Source organism: Eurosta solidaginis, chromosome 1 (assembly GCF_040869045.1).
Source record: "Eurosta solidaginis isolate ZX-2024a chromosome 1, ASM4086904v1, whole genome shotgun sequence".
NCBI classification, from domain to species: Eukaryota; Metazoa; Arthropoda; class Insecta; order Diptera; family Tephritidae; genus Eurosta; species Eurosta solidaginis.
The window spans coordinates 337,385,413-337,407,942 of record NC_090319.1 but is presented as its reverse complement, the minus strand read 5'-3'; the positions used below and the strand labels follow the sequence as shown (position 1 = coordinate 337,407,942).

General features: G+C 36.6%; 1 protein-coding gene across 1 annotated transcript in view; it reads left to right on the top strand.

The window, feature by feature from the left end:
• Scp2 (Sarcoplasmic calcium-binding protein 2) overlaps nucleotides 1-22,530 on the top strand; it is a 93,081-nt gene that overhangs the window by 47,556 nt on the left and 22,995 nt on the right. The window contains exons 2-4 of the mRNA XM_067773403.1: nucleotides 1,947-2,105; nucleotides 16,813-16,865; nucleotides 17,390-17,509. Of these exons, the coding sequence (XP_067629504.1) occupies nucleotides 2,048-2,105; nucleotides 16,813-16,865; nucleotides 17,390-17,509 (231 nt within the window). The 5' untranslated portion in view covers nucleotides 1,947-2,047. The remainder of the gene's footprint in view (nucleotides 1-1,946; nucleotides 2,106-16,812; nucleotides 16,866-17,389; nucleotides 17,510-22,530) is intronic.

The following is a 22,530-nucleotide window of genomic DNA, read 5'->3' as shown; positions in this document are numbered from 1 at the left end:
CGGTGTTCTTATTTTGCAAATAAAAAATCATTTACCTCAAACATATTACGAAATCTTATAGACTACAGTGGAGTTTTGTTTATCTTGTATCGCTTTTAAATTAAAACACAGATAGCATCCGCTATTTTCTATATTTTTTATGAAATTGGAGTAAAAATTAATTTAAGTTTTTTATTCTGTTATGTCTTTTATGAAAAAAATTAATAAAACGCATAGAAAGTTGCCTAAAACATTTAGCTTTTTTTCTTAGCCTTAACAATTTTTATTTAGCTTTTTTAGCTTTTTATTTTTGTCAATGTAGCAGTTTTTGAAAAGTCCTGGCAACACTGCACTGGTCCTATATCTTTTATATCGACACTGAGGGCCATCTAGAAAACAGATACATTTTCGCTTATATGCTTTTTACCACAGAAATACACTCGGAGTGTTTGCCAAACCACTACCCTGCTAAGGAAGACTTTATCTAAATTATTTGGCATTACTTTTGCCGAATGACAAGACGGCCGATTGTGGGAACCCTAAAAATACAAGACAAGAGTAGTTTTTAAATCGCTAATCTTACTAATCTGCCTTTGCCGTGTAGCCGATTCCAAAATTTTCCACAATTTTTCAATGGCATTTAAGACGAGAGAATGTGGAAGTAGATTCATGAGGTGTGGACAGTTCCATATTACCCATGCCTGCACAATACCGGCACCATCCTGGATATGTGTCAAGAGTATTTGTCTTCGTTTTTGCGAAATCGATCACGAACACCTAAATTAGGGGCGATTCGCAGCAAATTGACTTTCGTAAGGTTGATTACAAACTTTTGTCCATTGTGGCATAAAATAAAGTTATTTTTCCAACTCCAGAGGTAGCTTGTCGAAGTAAGGCATAAGGTGCCACCCGAAGCCGCTCAAAAACTAATTGCATCTATGGAAAATCATCTTGAAGATTTTATTTAACAAAAAGGTGGTCATACGAAGTACTAAACTAAATAAAAAGTAGTATTTTCTAAGGCAGGGCGCAGTGCACGAAATAAGCTGTGACCTTAGTTTTTGAGATAATTTTAGTTTTAATTAAATAATTAGCACAAACGTGTAAACACATGAAAATTAAGTATTTGTTCAAATAGTAGTATATTTTTATTAAAACCGTGCATTTGAATTTTTTTGACACCGTCGCTAGTTTCCTTTCTACATAGCTCAACAGTTTTTTTTCTGTACCTGCACGAAATAAGCTTTGAGCCACTGTATATTGGAACGATTTGCCGTCATGTTTCATCATTATTGTCCACCTTGTCAGAAGATCAACACAAAAAAGCGAATCAAGTGTTCAAACATTTTTACATGTAAAACGAAATGGTTAGTCTAATTTGAAGAAAAAAATGAGTTCAAACAAAAAGTTTAAAGTTTCTAGCGTAGGTGCACATGAGACTAGGTCGATCTCTATAAAAAATCTAAAATATACACAAAAATTTTACCTAAAATTGAGAACAGCCGAAATCGATTTTTATTGCATGGTATTTCAGTTTTAAAAGTAAGCAAGTTTCCGACATTTCGGATGTTCTTAGAAGGGTCAAGCAAAAAGCTCTTTCGAGGCCCTCAGGAAGTGAGCTTCAAATTTTTGTGCGGTATGTCGAACCCTTATTGTCCGGCCCAGTTTAATACACATACTCAATTTTCAAAGGTTTACAAACTGGTAAACTTCGAAAACAATGCATGCGTTGTATTGAGTTTCCTTTGTTGTTCATCATTAGAGGTCACCATCGAATGGTTGGATTAGTAGCACAACTTAATTTTGTTAATTCACTGCTTCAAGTTTGTGCAGCTAATTTTAATTGACCAGTTATTACTGTTTAGTTTTTTTGTGTATCTATATAAGTTTTACTATTTTACAGACCTATAATACATACTTATGTACGCAGCATCTAACTTTTCTTCCTTTATCTAATTCAATTTCAGCATTACAGAAACTTTGTGTGACGAGCAGTGATTTGGCATTCGTCAGTTTATTTTAAGGTAAAAGCAGTAGCAAGACAAACAAAAAAAACAACACCAACAAAATGTCGATCTCTGACTTCCGCAAGAAGAAATTGCTTTTCCTGTTCAATGTCTTCTTTGGTGAGTAATGGAATTGGATAGAAAATAATAGGGCTGCCATGATATCTAAAATTTAGTTTTAACTAAATTTTGAATTTGACTTGTTGTCCATTTTATCTTGAAATTAAGTGCAAATATATTGGTAAATTAACGATAAAACGCATTCCCTCATAAAGAGCTTGATATATTTATAAGCTTCATAACAGAGTTCGGAAAAAGGATCTGCATGAGAGGGACTGATTTAAATCTATATATATAAAAGAAAGTGGTGTTAGTTACACTATTTATAACCCAAGAACGGATGAATCGATTTGGCTGAAAATCGGTGGAGAGGTAGCTCAGAACCAGGAGACGGATATGGGATACTTTTCATCCCGTTGTGGCTAGGGTCTTGAGATCAAAACTTGGAACTGGGTAATCCTGGGATGTGTTTGTACAATAAGGGTATCAAATGGAAGCTGTTTATGAGTACTTTGATACGGGGTATTTTTCATACCTCTGGGTGACAACGGTCACGAAATATAGCACAAAACCCGGGTACCCCTAGAATGTGTTTATAGAATATGGATAACAAATGAAAGCTGTTGATGAGTGCTTTAGTACAGTTTAGTTTTCATACCTATTGGTGACTAGGGTTTCGAGGTATATGCCAAAACGTGGATCAGGGTAACACTAAGATGTGTTCTTACATTATCGGTATCAAATTGAAGCTGTTATACCGCTGGGTGACTAGGGTCTCGAGATATAGGCCAAAACGTGGACCCAGATACCCTTTAGAATGTGTATAGATATCAAATGAAAGCTGTTCGTTAACTGAATGAGAAAATGTGCTAAGTCAACTTTTACGAATTTTACAGGAGACGAAAAAAAATTAATAACTTTTGAAATAACCTTCTTTTTTGAAAACTGTGAATGAGTATACCTTAATTGCAATGCTTTTGAGTGTAAAAGCTTTAAAAAGATAAATAAAAATCATGTATGCTAACCCAGCAGCTATTTTAGACTTAGCACAATTTCCACACTCATAAAAATTTTATCTCCTGACTTAGCACTTTTTACTCAATATGTTTTCCCATCACTCCTCACTTTTAATGATTGAAATAAAACACTTAAATTATATATTTCACAAAAAATACTATTTATTTGTCAAACGATTTCCAACGGTTCTGTTGTGTCTTATTCCAAAAAGACAACTGCCACATACTTTATCTACAAACTAAATACTACATCTCTTAATCGTTGTCAAGAGAGTAAAGACGTGAGTGTAATTTTTAACTTCAAACTCTCTTTTTCTTGTACCATTGTCTTCGTTGTTTCAAAATTTGTTGCAATGGTTGGCTTCAGTAGACGTAACACCAGTGACTTTAAGGACCCTATGACGTTGAAGGCACTTTATATATCCTTGGTCAGAAGTCTTTTTGAATATTGCTCAATAATATGGAATCCTTTCTATGAATATAACTCCTATAAAATTGGGAGAGTTCAAAATTTTTTACAAATATTGCTTTACGTATGCTTCACTGGCCAGACGGCCTCCCATCATATACCAGCAGGTGGAAATTGCTTGGTCTTCAGGCTTTGCATGACAGAACAACTTGCATCTCACTCATGCTTGCCTATAATGTAACAAATTATACATTCCACTGCGTGATCTTCGGCATAATAGATTATTTATCTAAATAACTAATAAAACGAATTATGCTATGAATGAATCTATTACTAGGACTATACATCTAGCAAATCTAGCAAATATATTCAGTAGTGTTCTTAATTTTAATAACAGCTTATATCAGTTTAAGCTTGAATTGTTTTCTATTTTTAACTAGTCTGTAACAAAGCATTTAGTTATCGACATGTAAGAATTGAAGTAGATTATGATCAGCGCAAAGCATTTATCAAACACCAAATGTATGTCTCATTTGGGCGAATACAATTTCAGGGGGTTGTGTAGGCAACCCTCTCAAGGGGTTCCCAACGCAATATATAGCTTTTCCCACCCGTGGCGAATCCTGTTCCATTGACAGCCGAGGCTCTGGCGACCCCAAGTTCCTCATGGAACTAGAGGTTGGAGAGGACGGGAATGCTTAGTAGCTTTAATGTGGTCATATAAATCGTTCCGAGATGGTCGGACTAGTACCTTAATAATGCTTTGTTACCGGAACGTACCGGATCTATATGCGGCAAGGGACCATCAACATCGCCACAAAGCCTTCGGGGAGTGTCTTTATCGTTAATACAACAACAACAAGAAAGCATGTAATTTTCGACTGAATGAATTAAATAAGTAAATAAAATGCGCGCACAAAGAAATGACTAGTAATTCAGATTGATATGATTGACTGGTTGACTTAGCTCATTTTTTTTTGTACAGTTGTCGACTTAGCACATTTACACATCATTGCAAACAGCACGTAAAAATAAAAATTTAAATATTTTTTTCTTGTGATCGATGTATTTTGAATTCAGTTTTAAAACTGCATTAAAATAAAATTTTTCAAAAAAAGTGACTTAGCACATTTTCACATTAAGCTAACCTGTTGCTGAGAGCCGGGTCTGCTGGTTATTCGATAAATATAAAATTTTTTTTTTTTTTAATTTTGTAGTCAGCTCATAGTGTGGGTCCCATGGATTTATTCGTGTGGAAAACTGACACAATTCGTTATTTGCATGAAAGACTAACACATTTTGCTTGCTTGTGTCTAGAACTAACACATTTTGTTTATTTAGACACAACTGTCTAAACCAGTGGTGCAAAACATCGACAGAGCCTCAATTTCAATGTGGGAATTTACTCGCAACTCCTACGGTCTGAGTACCCATAACCCACTGGTACTACCGTCAGGTATTCCGTCGGGAGGTAGGTTTAGCACTAAGCTTTATGTTTGTCGGACTCACGTTGCTGTACTTTCACAGTCGCACGGCTTAGTTTAAGCTGATACTGGTACCCTGCGTGTATGCGGTTTAATCCCACCCCTGCTTACTACCTCAATGAGTTGACACATACTACATCAATAAACATTTACATACATATTTTAAACAATCTACATACGCTGCTTGTTGCAGGGGCTTCTTGGATGGTAGGGTTTTTTATACATATATAAACATTTTTTTTGGTATTTTTATACTCAGTTGAGCAGAGCTCACAGAGTATATTAACTTTGGTTGCATAACGGTTGGTTAAACAGGTATAAAGGAATCGAGATAGATATAGATTTCCATATATCAAAATCATCAGTATCGAAAAAAAATTCGATTGAGCCATGTCCGTCCGTCCGTCCGTCCGTCCGTTAACACGATAACTTGAGTAAATTTTGAGGTATCTTGATGAAATTTGGTATGTAGGTTCCTGGGCACTCATCTCAGGTCGCTATTAAAAATGAACGATATCGCACAATAACCACGCCCACTTTTTCGATGTCGATAATTTCGAAAAATCGAAAAAGTGCGATAATTCATTACCAAATACGCATTAAGCGATGAAACTTGGTAGGTAAGTTGAGCATATGACGCAGAATAGAAAATTAGTAAAATTTTGGACAATGGGCGTGGCAGCGCCCACTTTTAAAAGAAGGTAATTTAAAAATTTTGCAAGCTGTAATATGTAAGTCGTTGAAGATATCATGATGAAATTTGGCAGGGACGTTACCCCTATTACTATATGTATGCTTAATAAAAATTAGCAAAATCGGAGAAGGACCACGCCCACTTTTAAAAAAAATTTTTTTTAAAGTAAAATTTTAACATAAAATTTAATATTTTTACAGTATATAAGTAAATTATGTCAATATTCAACTCCAGTAATGATATGGTGCAACAAAATACAAAAATAAAAGAAAATTTAAAAATGGGCGTGGCTCCGCCCTTTTTCATTTAATTTGTCTAGGATACTTTTAACTCCATAAGTCGAACAAAAATTAACCAATCCTTTTGAAATTTGGTAGGGGTATAGATTTTATGATGATAACTGTTTTCTGTGAAAACGGGCGAAATCGGTTGATCCCACGCCCAGTTTTTATACACAGCCGTTCGTCTGTCCTTCCGCATGGCCGTTAACACGATAACTTGAGCAAAAATCGAGATATCTTTAATGAACTTAGTTCACGTACTTACTTGAACTCACTTTATCTTGGTATGAAAAATGAACGAAATCCGACAATGACCACGCCCACTTTTTCGATATCGAAAATTACGAAAAATGAGAAAAATGCCATAATTCTATACCAAATAAGAAAAAAGGGATGAAACATGGTGAGGTAATTGGATTGGTTTATTGACGCGAAATATAACTTTAGAAAAAACTTTATAAAATGGTTGTGACACCTATCATATTAAGTAGAAGAAAATGAAAAAGTTCTGCAGGGCGAAATAAAAAACCCTTAAAATCTTGGCAGGTATTACATATATAAATAAATTAGCGGTATCCAACAGATGATATTCTGGGTCTCCCTGGTCCACATTTTGGTCAATATCTGGAAAACGTCTTCACATATACAACTACCACCACTCCCTTTTAAAATGCTCATTAACACCATTCGTTTGATGCCCATATTGTACAAACAAATTCTAGGGTCACTCCTGGTCCACCTTTGTGGCGATATCTCGAAACGGCGTCCACCTATGGAACTAAGGATTACTCCCTTTTAAAATACTCATTAGCACCTTTCTTTTGATACCCATATTGTACAAAAAAATTCTAGGGTCACCCCTGGTCCACCTTTATGGCGATATCTCGAAACTGCGTCCACCTATGGAAATAAGGATTACTCCCTTTTGAAATACTCATTAACACCTTTCATTTGATACCCATATCGTACAAACGCATTCTAGAGTCACCCCTGGTCCACCTTTATGGCTATATCTCGAAAAGGCGACCACCTATACAACTACCACCACTCCCTTTTAAAACCCTCATTAATACCTTTAATTTGATACCCATATCGTACAAACAAATTCTAGGGTCACACCTGGCCCACCTTTATGGCGATATCTCGAAACGGCGTCCACCTGTGGAACTAAGCATCACTCCCTTTTAAAATACTCATTAACACCTTTCTTTTGATACCCATATTGTACAAACAAATTCTAGGGTCACCCCTGGTCCACCTTTATGGCGATATCTCGAAACGGCGTCCACCTATGGAACTAAGGATTACTCCCTTTTAAAATACTCACTAACACCTTTCATTTGATACCCATATCGTACAAACGCATTCTAGAGTCACCCCTGGTCCACCTTTATGGCGATATCTCGAATGGGCGACCACCTATGCAACTACCACCACTCCCTTTTAACACCCTCATTAATACCTTTCTTTTGATACCCATATCGTACAAACGCATTCTAGAGTCACTCCTGGTCCACCTTTACGGCGATATCTCGAAAAGGCGACCACCTATGCAACTACCACCACTCCCTTTTAACACCCTCATTAATACCTTTCTTTTGATACCCATATCGTACAAACGCATTCTAGAGTCACCCCTGGTCCACCTTTACGGCGATATCTCGAAAAGGCGACCACCTATGCAACTACCACCACTCCCTTTTAACACCCTCATTAATACCTTTAATTTGATACCCATATCGTACAAACAAATTCTAGGGTCACCCCTGGTCCACCTTTATGGCGATATCTCGAAACGGCGACCCCCTGTGGAACTAAGCATCACTCCCTTTTAAAATACTCATTAACACCTTTCATTTGATACCCATATCGTACAAACGCATTCTAGAGTCAACCTGATCCACCTTTATGGCTATATCCCTAAATGGCGTCCACCTATAGAACTATGGCCCACTCCCTCATAAAATACTCTTTAATGCCTTTCATTTGATACACGTGTAATTCAAACACATTCCAGGGTTTCCCTCGGTTCATTTTCCTACATTGTTATTTTCTCATATGTTGTCACCATAGCTCTCAACTGAGTATGTAATGTTCGGTTACACCCGAACTTAACCTTCGTTACTTGTTTTTTTTTTGTTGTTTTTATACTCAATTGAGCAGAGCTCACAGAGTATATTAAGTTTGATTGGATAACGGTTGGTTGTACATATATAAAGGAATCGAGATAGATATAGACTTCCATATATCAAAATAATCAGGATCGAAAAAAAATTTGATTGAACCATGTCCGTCCGTCCGTCCGTCCGTCCATCCGTTAACCCGATAACTTGAGTAAATTTTGAGGTATCTTGATGAAATTTGGTATGTAGGTTCCTGAGCGCTCATCTCAGATCGCTATTTAAAATGAACGATATCGGACTATAACCACGCCCACTTTTTCGATATCGAAAATTTCGAAAAAACCGAAAAAGTGCGATAATTCAATACAAAAGACAGATAAAGCGACGAAACTTGGCAGATGAGTTGAGCTTATGACGCAGAATAGAAAATTAGTAAAATTTTGGACAATTTTAAATTTTGCAAGCTATAATTTAGCAGTCGTTGAAGATATCATGATGAAATTTGGTAGGAACGTTACTCCTGTTACTATATGTACGCTTAATAAAAATTAGCAAAATCGAAGAAGGACCACTCCCACTTTAAAAAAAAATTTTTTAAGTAAAATTTTAACAAAAAATTTAATATCTTTACAGTATATAAGTAAATGATGTCAACATTCAACTCCAGTAATGATATGGTGCAGCAAAATACAAAAATTAAAGAAAATTTAAAAATTGGCGTGGCTCCGCCCTTTTTCATTTAATTTGTCTAGGATACTTTTAACGCCATTAGTCGAACAAAAATTAACCAATCCTTTTGAAATTTGGTAGGGGCATAGATTTTATGACGTACTGTTTTCTGTGAAAATGGGCGAAATCGGTTGATGCCACGCCCAGTTTTTATACACAGTCGTCCGTCTGTCCTTCCGCATGGCCGTTAACACGATAACTTGAGCAAAAATCGACATATCTTTAATGAACTTAGTTTACGTACTTACTTGAACGCACTTTATCTTGGTATGAAAAATGAACGAAATCCGACAATGACCACGCCCACTTTTTCGATATCGAAAATTACGAAAAATGAAAAAAATGCCATAATTCTATACCAAATACGAAAAAAGGGATGAAATATGGTAAGGTAATTGGATTGTTTTATTGACGCGAAATATAACTTTAGAAAAACTTTATAAAATGGTTGTGACACCTACCATATTAAGTAGAAGAAAATGAAAAAGTTCTGCAGGGCGAAATTAAAAACCCTTAAAATCTTGGCAGGTATTACATATACAAATAAATTAGCGGTATCCAACAGATGATGTTCTGGGTCACCCTGGTCCACATTTTGGTCGATATCTGGAAAACGTCTTCACATATACAACTACCACCACTCCCTTTAAAAACTCTCAGTAATACCTTTAATTTGATACCCATATCGTCCATACTCATTCTAGAGTCACCCCTGGTCCACCTTTATTGCGATATCTCGAAAAGGCGTCCACCTATAGAACTATGGCCCACTCCCTCATAAAATACTCTTTAATGCCTTTCATTTGATGCACATGTCATACAAACACATTCCAGGGTTTCCCTCGGTTCATTTTCCTACATGGTTATTTTCGTTTATGTTGTCACCATAGCTCTCAAGTGAGTATGTAATGTTCGGTTACACCCGAACTTAACCTTCTTTACTTGTTTTTTTATATATATTTTTTTTTTGCCCACAATTTTTCTGGACAGTTTTCCACTGTGATGTAGTTACACTTCCACCGGTTAGAGAAGCCTTGTCTCCAATCCGTGTGGAAACGCTAACAACATGTGGAGCTATAGAGTCTATACTCCTACGTCGTTATTTCTACGATTGAAGAAGCCGTATCTCCAATCTCTCGCCTGGTTTGCTATTATTTTTCCTTTATTCCAGCCTTTTCCTAGTTTATCCTTCTGATGCCGCTTATTATACGGAGGCCTGATAATCAATACATGCTCAGCTCAATTCCCTTCTCCACCTTTGCAGAACTGGACTGTTCAATGTTCGCTACTACGCCGGAGACTTCCCAGACTTCGTAGACACTTCATTATTGCTTGAAGTTCAAGCTAGAACTGATTGAGTGATTGCTTTACTGAACTTGTGACGCTGCGCTCACACGAAATGTAGGTGATGCTGAATAGATTTCTAGACAGAGAACATTGACGCGTTGCGCTGTTTGCGCAGATCGCCAGGATATAGCAGCCATTCGGTGATTTAGACTCTACGTCGGTTTTTGTGTATATAGAGAATCAAGTGTACTCGCTACTGCTGAAAGGAATGATCTTGGTTGGAGGTACGCATTCATTCATTGGTGGAGACCTGACCAGTTAAACGAAATCATTCACTGTCTCTTATTTATATCCGTCGGCAGTGACGAGACTGACAAGACGGGAATACGCGCATACGCCAGAAGTTGTATGTTCTTATAACCATAGATCTGCTGCTAGAATTAACTTCTCCGACGTAAGGTGAAAGAAGAAGCATGATAAGCAGTCGTTTTGTCTGGACCCTCGTTTGGTGTCAACTGACTCAGAAAGATCCTTCCTAATCCAAAAATAATCTGTTTATCGAAAAGAAAAGAAAATAGTAATAGACGCAGCAGTTCATAATAGTCAAAGGAAATATTTACGTGCTCGTTGTTTTATTCGAGTTACACAGGGCCTACACGGGCACCGCAACTTGCCCACGCCATGATTTAGTTCCCCGAACGTGCGGATAAATAGATTGTTGGACTGCTGTGAGCAAGGTAGCCTTTATAGTTATGACGAAATTGATGCATGCTGAAAGGGAGCGCAGAGAAATGCGCATACGAAGTAGTGGCGACTAAATCGCCTTTTCCCCTCGTGCCGTTATGCCTAACGGGGCCCTAGGGGTTGTGGACACTTGAACAAGATTAGCCTGATTTCATTGGGCCACTTAGGGTAGGGCGCTACCCCAGCGTCCAATAAAAAAAAAAGCTCAACCTCATTCTCCAGCTGAAGTTTGTAAGATCGTGGATGCTTTATTTACCAGCTTTACTGCCAAGGCCAGCCGCCGTATTAAAGAGGTACTGTGCTGGCCTATCATATCGAAAGTTCCACGTTCAAGTGATGGGTCAACTCAAAAACTCCAAATTGTAAGGAAAACTTTGTACTCTCCTCTGAGGTATAATAATATAATCATTCGAAGACACCGTTTATCCCCACCTTGGCAGTAAGTCAGCAAGCCTAATTTTAACGTCAGGGCGAGAGTCAGGTCGGCCTTTTCTTGTCCCGTAGACTCCTTTTCGCCTATTAAATATTCTGTTATGCATAAAATAACAAAATTTTCATGTAAAAAAAATTGTTGTACGTAATTTTTTGTAATGAAAAATAAACTCCAAATAAAAAGTTCAATTGGAAAACGGTGAAAATTTTAAAATTGTATATACCTCCGCGGCCGCCGTGGTGTGATGGTAGCGTGCTCCGCCTATCACACCGTATGCCCTGGGTTCAACTCCCGGGCAAAGCAACATCAAAATTTTAGAAATAAGATTTTTCAATTAGAAGAAAATTTTTCTAAGCGGGGTCGCCCCTCGGCAGTGTCTGGCAAGCGCTCCGATTGTATTTCTGCCATGAAAAGCTCTCAGTGAAAACTCATCTGCCTTGCAGATGCCGTTCGGAGTCGGCATAAAACATGTATGTCCCGTCCGGCCAATTTGTAGGGAAAAATCAAGAGGAGCACGACGCAAATTGGAAGAGAAGCTCGGCCTTAGATCTCTTCGGAGGTTATCGCGCCTTACATTTATTTTTTATTTATATACCTCATTTGTCTCTCTCTTTTTATAATGCTTTATACAAGAAGGGGGTCGCTTTTTTTTACAACCTGGAATAAATTTCAGTATTTATGTCGACTGCTGAGTGGAGTATCACCCTATCCTGGCCGCTAGTTCGAAAACGCCCTATCTCAGAATTTGCTTCAAAAGCGAGACATCTCAGAATTCGGCTAAAAAATGCCTAATTTCAGCCAATTTTTCAGAAACGCGCCATCTTACGTCAAAAGGTGCATATACATTTCATACAACAATAAGCGTAGCGTTGTCTGGTAGGTAAGAAAGGTCGACTTTCCAAGGCAGTGAACATGAAATGGTATATTAAATTTGGTCCGATGTTTGTAACGTTGAAACCATTAAGTATACCGAATGGATCAGGGCGACCAACTGAGCTGATATAGCCATGTCCGTCTGTCCATCCGTCTGTCTGTTTGAACGCAAACTATTCCCTCAAATTTTGAGATATCACAATGAAATTTGGCACAAGGATGTATTTTTGTATTATATTAGACATTTGTCGGATCCGGTAGGATCGGACCACTATAACATATATCTCCCATACAACCGATCGTTCAGATAAGACGATTTTGGTCATTCCTACCGCAATTTAGAAAATATATATGTGAAACTCGGTGATATACATTCTAATATATCATAGAAGATTTCCTGTCAAAATCATTTCGATTGGAGCTATATATAATATATATCCCACACAACCGATCGTTCATATAAGGGGGGTTTTTGGCCATTTTTTATAAAAAAAAAAAAAAATTTTTTTATATTTATCTTAAAATCGTTTAGGTATGTACATCTGTTCACTATATATTTCTTATCTTATACAAGGCATTATTTGGAGATTACGAATGGGATAAGATTATTGTTCAGCTCCATTCATGAAAAGTATGAAGTCCCGTCCTTACTCGTTTTAATTATTAAAGGCAATAACTATATACTTTCTTATAAGACGGTCTTACTAGCAAGGTTAAAGGGAGTTTGGAGATGTAGGCCTCCTTAAGCTCAATTCTTAACAAATGCGAAATCGACTTAAAGTAAAAACAGTCTAATATAAGTACATATATTACGAAATATTTTATAATTTAATTGAAGTATGCGTATAAAGTCCATTTAAAATGTTATATGCAATTTCCGAGTACATAATTTAAAATTGTTTAAATAGATAAAAAAAAACTATAAATTAACTACAATATAGTAAAATAATTAATTCAATTACCTCGCTGCTCAGCTGTACACTTCGGATGTTTGTGTTTTGTTGGTAACCCCAAATTAGAGCAAACGACCGCGATTGACTAAACCGCTGAGAATACAGCACGTTTGAAAGCTTTTCATGTTGCACTGCCATGGCCAATGTTAACGGAATTCGGGATGCGGAAGTGCTGCCAGCTGTGCACATGACGTGGAAAATGAAGTTTGAATTTCAACAGAGTGGAAAAATGGGAAATTAATAGAGCACGTCGGTATGATGATACTCTATGTAAAGTGAAATTGGGAATATGTGAAAGCGCCTCCGTAACTCCAAAGCATTCGTTGACATATCACTATGTATGTGGATTAGTTTATTTTAATTCAGACAATTTTGAATACGGCAACCGGAAGGTAGTACCGAAGAATTTCAGGCAAGTTCTAGTAAGAGCATCTACACAGAAATTGCTCAATAATCTATCCAACAGTATACCGGTAATGTGGATTTTTGTAAACGAAAAGAAGTGGTAGTTTTCGTTATGTGGTGGTTTCTACTCGTAAAAAATTCAGATATGGGTATGCCTACATCGACACTTATTTTATTTTCATGAGGCTCGTAGGTGTCAGATCTACGGTCTTCTCATGGCTTTCGATTCTTTTGTGATACGAAATGTAGATAATTTAAATTCTTAGAGTGTCTTTAACAGTTATGTGCCGGTTTTTGAGAGATTTGCAAACTTTCCAGCGCACTGAAATATGGCGGGAGTTTAAATGATGCACGAATCTCTAAAGATTCCCAGTTCATTCCAGCAGCCACACCTAACTGCGACTCTTTTCTAATAATTTTGACTTGGAAACATTGTATTAATACTGCTCCCAAAATTCAATCAGTTGCTATAACAATATATCTCATCACGAATTTCGCCACCGAAAGTGCATAGGCGCTCAGCTTTCATTTGTCGTATTTTGGGTTTAACCAATGTACATAATTGTCTGAGTGAGTTGAAAACAGTTTAAAATGGCCAATGCCCAATCTACCATGAGCACGTGAGCCACATGGCTACGGGCCAAAGCTCGAAGTGCACTGATCTTTCTGTAGGCCGTTGAGATTGTATTTCTTCCGAAGGGATTATCACCACGCTATTGACGTATAGGCTTATAGAACCTTACTTACTTAATTGGCGCTTAACCGTTTGGACGATTATGGCCGTCCAACAAGGCGCGCTAGTAAGCGACTGGCTTCTTCTCTCTGCCAACTGACCCCAATTGATCACACCAAGGTAGTTTAAATCGTTTTCCACCTGGTCCTTCCAGCGGAGTGGGGCCGCCATCTTCCTCTGCTTCCATAGGCGGGTTCCGATAGAAACACTTTCTTAGCCGAAGCGTCATCCTTCATTTGCATAATATTGCCTAGCCAGCGCAGCCGCAGCGTTTTAATTCGCTGCACTATGTTGATGTCTGCGTAAAGCTCGTACAGCTCATCGTTATATTTTTTTCGGTACTCGCCATGACCAACGCGTAGAGGTCCTTACATCTTTCGAAGAACTTTTCTCTCGAACACTTAGGCTTATATAAACAAATCACCATAATATGCTCAATAATAAAACTTCTTAGCAAACGTATATCGATCAGCAACCATAGAATTCTATGCAGGTTGTTGGCACACGCCACTGGATTCCCTTTCTCCAATTTAGTTAGCAAACGATTTCTAGTTCCAAATACTTTGTACATCTTGACAAGGTTAAGCACTGGATATTAAGTCGTGATAATTCAACAATAAGTGGCTTGTACTTCCTCGTAAAAAAAAGGTAAATCCGTCTTTTCGTATTTAGCCTAAGAACACATTCCTGCTCTCACCTGTCTCGTATTGTCAACGTTTTTTTGCTGATTTCTCTCTTCAATTACATCGAAATTATGCAATGTTTGGTTATGGCAGGATATCATTATAGTAGTGAGACACAGAAGAGGTGGGAACATCCCAGCTTCTTATATATCTCTTTTTGGGCTTAGTAAATATTTTTTCCCAAATCAAGCAATATTTCGGCTTAGAGGTAAGATCCCTTTTATTTCTTCCACCCATGCGAGGACGCATTCCTTCGAGCCAGCTCCGAAGTTGTTGAATACAGCCTAAATAAATTGTTTGATGCAGAAGAAGCATTTGCATTATTCTCACCACATTTTGTATTCTATCTTTTGTGCCTTTTCGTGTATTTTTTTTGTTTTTAAATAGACGGCTTTTATTTGTAGAAAATTGGGTAAACGTAACTTAAAGATAAATCACTATGTAAATTGGGACAGTAGGTAGTTTCACGTCCCTTTCAGATAAATCTTTGGAAATATTTCAAGTATGTATCCAAAATTTGGTATGGTATTGTCCTATATGAGGAAGATGAGTTAAAGCGGAAGAGGCAAATATAGGAATGTTGAAGTAGTGAGGAAGGAAATGGAGAGAAGAAACAATAAAGAAGATGGTTAGAGGAATCTATAGTTGGAAGGTAGAAACAGAGATAGGGGAATTGAAAGATGGAGAGCAAGAAGAAGAGGATGAGAAAGTGTCAGGTTGACGGAAGTAAGGAGGAAGAGGAGTTAGAAAGAAAGGGATGAAGAAATTGAATTTGGTTAGATTCAGAAAGAGCGTGACATGCGAAAAATGAAAGAGAAAAAGTGGAAGACGAAGAGCAAGAAGAGCAAAAAAATAAAATGAAAGGAAGAATAGGATGGGAGGTTAAAGAGAGAGAGGAAAAGAGGAGGATTGTAAATGAAAACAAAGAAAATGGGGAAGGGGAGGAACGGCTAAAAGGGAGCGGAGGCGAACGAGGCAGAGGGCTGGGGAGAAGGAAAGGAAGAGAAAATAAAGAAATGGCACACGGATAGTACAAACGAAGGAATAAGAAAAGATGTTTCAAAAAGAGAAATAAAAGACAGATGAAGTTAAATTGGCAGAAGGAGTCTAACATTTCCTTAGATTACCTTGAAATTATGTTTATATTGTATCAAAACGCAGCTAAGCGTGGGAACCCTTCATAGCATATATCGAACTATCCTAAAAGAAAGGTCGTAACTTGAAAGTTTTGCTAAAAATACGTATCTCAGATATTCTGTAAATAAGGCCGTATCTCAAAAAAGTCGTTAATAAAGTAGCATGTCAAGAAGCCGGATAAAAATGTAGTAATTGACATGAAAAACATTTTTACAGAAGAGATATGAAGCAAATTTAGATTAATTTCTTTTCACGATTCGTTAACGAATTAAAATTCTAAACTATACTATAGAAGATACATTGATCTAAACTCTGCCTGGGTTAATTCGAACACATCTTTAAAAAAAAAATTATATTTTCAGTTGCAACCTTTTTAAACGGTCTCCTGAGGTCCGACTTTATTAACGACTTGGCTCAGATGCCGCCTTATTAACACAATTTTTAAATTATGACCTTTCTATTAGGATAGATCGATATGTACAGTTAGAACCGAGCAAATTACAACTTAAATTTATGCTTTTTTTGTACTTAGTTCGAAAAATTTTCTCTTATCTTTCATTCATACAATTGCGGTGCACCATGGCGTATGAACAACATCACTAAATTACCTGTCAATGCATCCGACTATTGCGTTAACAACAATAAACAATCAACAACTGGCAACAACAATCAATACATTTGAATACAACAATGTACGTTGGAAATAAACTTCAATAAACTGTCTTAACTGTTCACTTCATATGTGTCCATGCTTTCTCACTACATTGTGCCAACTGTCAACAGATGTCAATCAGAGCGGCGAAATCGACGTTAAAGACTTCGAATTGGCCATTGAGGTGAGTGAGTGCTGGTGGTGTTGGAGGAAAGTTTTGTTTTGTTTGTGCAGTTTCCTTATATCCTTAAAGTTATTCTGTCACTTCAACAATGCAAATACGCAGCAACGCAGGCAACAAAAAGTGGCCAACACCGCGTGGCGCAACAATTGAACAGAATTTATTTGCATGCAAATAATTGCCACCAACAAAGTTGGTGTTGTTATTGCTGTCAGAACACCCGCATTCACATTGTTGTGTTTCACCCACTTTTTGGATGTTTGCATGTTTACATGGATGCAATATAGATTTATACATATGTATGTAAAATTTGGTTGTAGATATACCTCAGGTGTGCCCCCGAAATATGCCACCTTTTAATTTTATGTAAGCGTCCTTGCATTGTTGAATCGTTTGCTCACCTGCTTACTTTTATCTGCCTTGGGAGAGTTTATTTTTATTGTTGCTTACTTTAACTGGAATATTTTTTTTTTTTTTGTTTCTCTGTTTTAACTTTTCGCTATGCATTCGCTTTTGCATTTTTACAGCGCATTTGCCAACTGCGCGGTTGGTCAAAGGATACACCCAAAAATAAGGAAATACATTCGATCATGCTGGAAATCTGGGAGGGTCTGCGGTCTAAGGCTGACAAGGACAACGACGGACAGGTAAGTGCATTTGTTAGAATAAAAATGAAATTAAAAACAAAAACTTATCAGATAAGAATAATTGTATGAAGCAGGAAAGACGACATGCACATGTTTTAATTTTTCCACTCATTTGTTTATCCTAAGAGAAGTTAAAGTTATACTTATACCCAATTCTACTTGCACACAGTGTTCTATAGATTTTATCAGATAGCGGTTGCTTGTAGTGTATAAAGGAATCCAGATATATATATAGACTTCTGTAAATTAAAATTATCAGCATCGCAAAAGATGAGCTATGCCCATCTATCAGTACGCCCTTCAAAGGATATCTTGAGATACAATTTATATGTATTTACTAAAATTGGTACGGCTTGGTTGGTTGCTTGCTGTACCGCCCTGGTATCAAGAATTCGAGCACAAATATTGCACGGTACGCCATGATGCACTCCTGGAACCAATTGCTGCTGAGTAGTCGGTATGCCGTACGAACCATTTGGTGCGGACAATGAACCAGCTGATATCTTTGGTAGAGCATTTAACTACTATCTTAAGTTCTGGCAGTATATAACTGCTCTAAGTTAGAAACCTAGTGTCCGTTAGAGCTGAGTATTCACACGGGTAGTGCGGGACTGTTTCTTTGCTGCCTTCCATCTCGCGGCTCCTGCTAACGATGTTAAAAGGGATCCCCATTCTACCGGCATGTGGATCAAAAGGAGAGCGAATCGTGATTGTAGCAGTGAACCTAAATATTTCTTTCGTTAACCTTATCAGTAGGAACTCTGTTGGTTGGCCTTGGTTATCATGCACGTGTCCGAGGAGTGCCAGCCGGCTATGTAAATTTTTTTTCATTGATGTAAGTGGCTGATGTATCTCCACCGCCTCTACTGCCCCTAGCAGTGCTCCAGCACTTGCAAGTTCGTAGCCTTCTTGTTGTCGTCGATGTTCCATTGAGCAGGTGCCCATATAAGATTTATGTTTGCTAAGTTAGCTGCGGATGCAAACGACATCTTGCAGCTGTTGACGACTTTAGCCAAAATGATGGGGAAGCTGAGCGCCATGAGCGGTGCTTGGCTATCTAAATGAATGCACACCTTCTGACTAAACTAAGTGATGGCTTGTTATAATCTGATGACGGAGCCACCCTGGGAAGCCTTATGAGGATACTACTCTGGCCACACTACCTTGAGTTCCAACAGTTAATTTCAAGATGTCTTACTGCTGAAAAAGTCGCAGTTTCCGTATGTAAATGTCCAGATTTGGGCGATTTGGGAGCACCTTTAGTGCGTAAAATATATACGGCCTTAGTACACCTGTTATCCCTCTGAGGGGATGTCTTATTTGAACCCAGAATAGATTTGTACTGAAAATAGTCAAAAAACTGAAAATAATCACGCCCAATTTCTCGATATAGAAAAATTCAAAAAAAAAAAATGCTTAATTTATAAAAAGATACTGATTAGGTAATGGAACCCAATGAGTCGGTTAACTTTCTTTCGCAAAATAAATATGTTGTAATATTTTAAAAATGGGCGTGAGGGAGGTGCCCCATATTTTAAGACGATAATTTAAAAGTTTTTCAGGCAACCAAATTCGTATAAAATGTCATGTTGAAGTTTGGCAGAGGCGTCATCTTTGCCATTACATATAGACCTGGTGGAAGTAAGCAGGATCGGTCGACATTCATACACACTTAAAAAAAAAACTTGAATCTTGTTTTCTACTGATATTCCACCTCAGTATTGATATGGTGTTTCGCTCCACCACGAACTTATTTTTTTAATGAGTGTAGCGCCGCCCGTTTTTTAGTTGATATCTCTATAATAATCTTTATAACGTAAAACGTAAAAACTTCGGCCAATTCTGATGGAATAAGGTAAGACCAATTAATATGTTTACCTGATTTTTTTATTAGGGCGCCGATAACTGGAAGCCATGCCCAGTTTTCAGAACCAACTATCCCTTTGTCCTTTCATCCGCCCATATACTCAATAACCTGAACACAAATTTAGATATCTTTTTATAATTTAGAGCACTGGCTTATCTTAACATACACTGGCATTTAATGTGCGAAATCAGATTATAACCACGCCTGTTTTTTCGATATCGAAATTTCCAAAAACGGAAAGATGGAAAACACTGATCAAGTGGTGAAACTTTCCGAAACAAGACGCGCCTCCAACAAGGCGCGAACACTCTCAGACCAGCCTCAACTCATGTTGTCATGGTCTATGCTTTCGTACAATATATAGCGGGACGGGTACGATAAGTGACTTGTAGAGCTTTCGTTTCCGAGAGAGAACTTTACTTTTCCATTGCCTACACATTCCCTAGTAGCGCCTGTTGGCAAGCGTTATTCTTCGCTTGATTTCTAGACTGCGTTGTTGTTTGTGTTAAAGCTGATGCCCAAATAAACGAAGTCTTTAACTATTTCGAAATTATTGGTGCCGTTAGTGACGTTATTGCCAAGACGCAAATAATCGTACTCTTTTCTTGATGACAGCAGGAAATTGTTTTTTCTTGTTCACCATAAAACCCATCTTTTCGGGATTTTTTAGACCGATAGGCGGCTTCTTTCCTACTATCGAAGGCGGCAGTAAATTCGACAAAGAAGTTGTGTGTGTCATTTCTTTTTTCGCGGGGTTTTAATGCCATAAGTCGAACAAAAATCAAGCGATTCTAATGAAATAAAGCAAAAAAACTATTTTAGTGTTTATTATGGTTTTATGGCCCCTTGCGGAATACCAGATTTCATATTTCTCTTTATATAAGTATGTGAGAGCGCGCAGCTGGGTGTCGTTTTCTGACGATATCAGTTGGTTATCAGATGGCATAGCTTTCCAATGCTAGAATTTTGTGCAAATAAATCTGTTTGGATTAAACAACCATCTTTTAACACCTAAAAGCATTTCTCACAGAATAACAACTGCTTTTTACTGCATGCCATCAAATCAAACCGAGTAACATTTTGTCTTCGCACATCATTTTGGCACTAAATTTAAAAGTGTCACTTGGTTACTCTTTGCCGTCGCCCATTAATATTGACAGGAACTGTTTCGATGGTTTTAATGCCACTGACAGTGACTTTTTGGTATTTCTCAATTTCAAGAAATGTTCTTACATATACGCACTGTTTACATATATGTAGACCTTTTTGTCGAAATTTCTTCACATTTTCACATTTGAGTTTTCAAGAAACAAGTCTATGTATGTATGATAGTTTGCCAATCAAAAATTCGAGAAATATTATGAAATTCAAATGCTCAAGCAGGCATGTTGTGTGCTAGTCACATTCTTTTTTCTGGGAAATCCCTTATAAAAATATATACAGCATTTAGTTATGGGTCAAACAAAATTTTTTTAGACCTAATTTCCAAATCAAATAAGAACCTTTTTCGAGTTATATGCAATTTATTCGAATGTAATAAAATTTTTTTCAAATCAAATGAAACTTTTTTCAAATCAAATGAAACCTTATTCATATCAAATTTAACTATTTTCAAATCACATTAAACTTCTTTCAAATCGAATGAAACTATTTTCAAGTCAACTTAAACTTTTTTCAATTCAAAGGAAAATTTCTTCAAATTAAATGAAAATTTTTGAAATGAAACTGTTTTCAAATCAAACGGAACCTCATTCATATCAAATCAAACTATTTTCAAATCATATTAAACTTTTTTCAAATTGAATGGAATTATTTTAAGTTAACTTAAACTTTTTTCAAGTCAAATGAAATTTTTATGAAATAAAAGCAACTTTTTTAAATCAACTTTTTATTCATTCAAAATAAAATATTTTCAAATCAAAACCTATTTTCAGATCAAATGAAACTTTTTTAAGCCAAGTGAGAATTTTTTTAATCAAATACAATTTTTTTCAAATCCAATGAAACTTTTTGAGATTAAATGAAACTTTTTTTAAGCCAAATGAGAATTTTTTTTTTTTGTTTTTTTTTTTTTTTTTCTTGGACAGTATGACAATGATATCCAATGCGCGCGGTACTAATAATAAGTGAATTTTTTAGTTAATAATATAAACAAATAATATCTCGCTCCTGAAGATGCTAGGGTGACTAGCGAAACGTCGAGTTGCAACAGTGAAGTAAAATTGTTTTATTTGCACTGAAAACCTGACCTATTTTATAGCCTACTTAACTCCAATAAGTTGAAGAAAATTGACCGGAATCACTGAGAATTTTTTTAATCAAATGAAATTTTTTTCAAATCCAATGAAACCTTTTGAGCTTAAATGAAACTTTTTTCAAACCAAATTTTTTGGATAAACTTATTTCAAATCAAGGCACATTATTTTCAAATCAAATTAAACTATTTTTAAATCAAATGAAACTTTTTCAAGTCAAATGAAACTTTTTTTAAATTAAATGGATTTTTTTGAAATGAAATGAAACGTTTTCAAATCAAATGAAACTTTATTCATATCAAATTAAACTATTTATAAGCCAAATGAGAATTTTTTTAATCAAATGAAGTTCTTTCAAATCCAATGAAACATTTTTCAGATTAAATGAAACTTTTTCAAACCAAAACTTTTTTGGATAAACTGTTTTCAAATTAAAGCCAACTATTTTCAAATAAATTGAAATTTTTCCAAATCGAATGAAACTTTTTTTGAATCAACTAAATTTTTCATCAACTTAAACTTTTTTCAAATCAAATGAAACTGTTTTCAAGTAAACTTGAACTTTTTTCAAACTTTTGTTCAAACAAAAACAATTTTTTTTTTTTTTCAAGTCATGTTTAGGCAGGATGCCTAACTTTTCCGCATCTGATTGCGATCCCCTAATGCAACTCTGCATTTCGATACTCGATTTAATTTATAACCATCCACGCCATCACCGCCATATGCGTGTGCGTGCATGTACATGCACGTGTATGGGTGTATTTTGTCAGCACTCATGCATATGCATATCGGGGTCGATGTGTGGGTGCTTTTCCCCTCCAAAACGGAGGATTTTGCGGGTCAACGGTTGTCGCTTTCGATACAACCGGCCTCTTGGATTCCAACAGTCATCCTGTAAA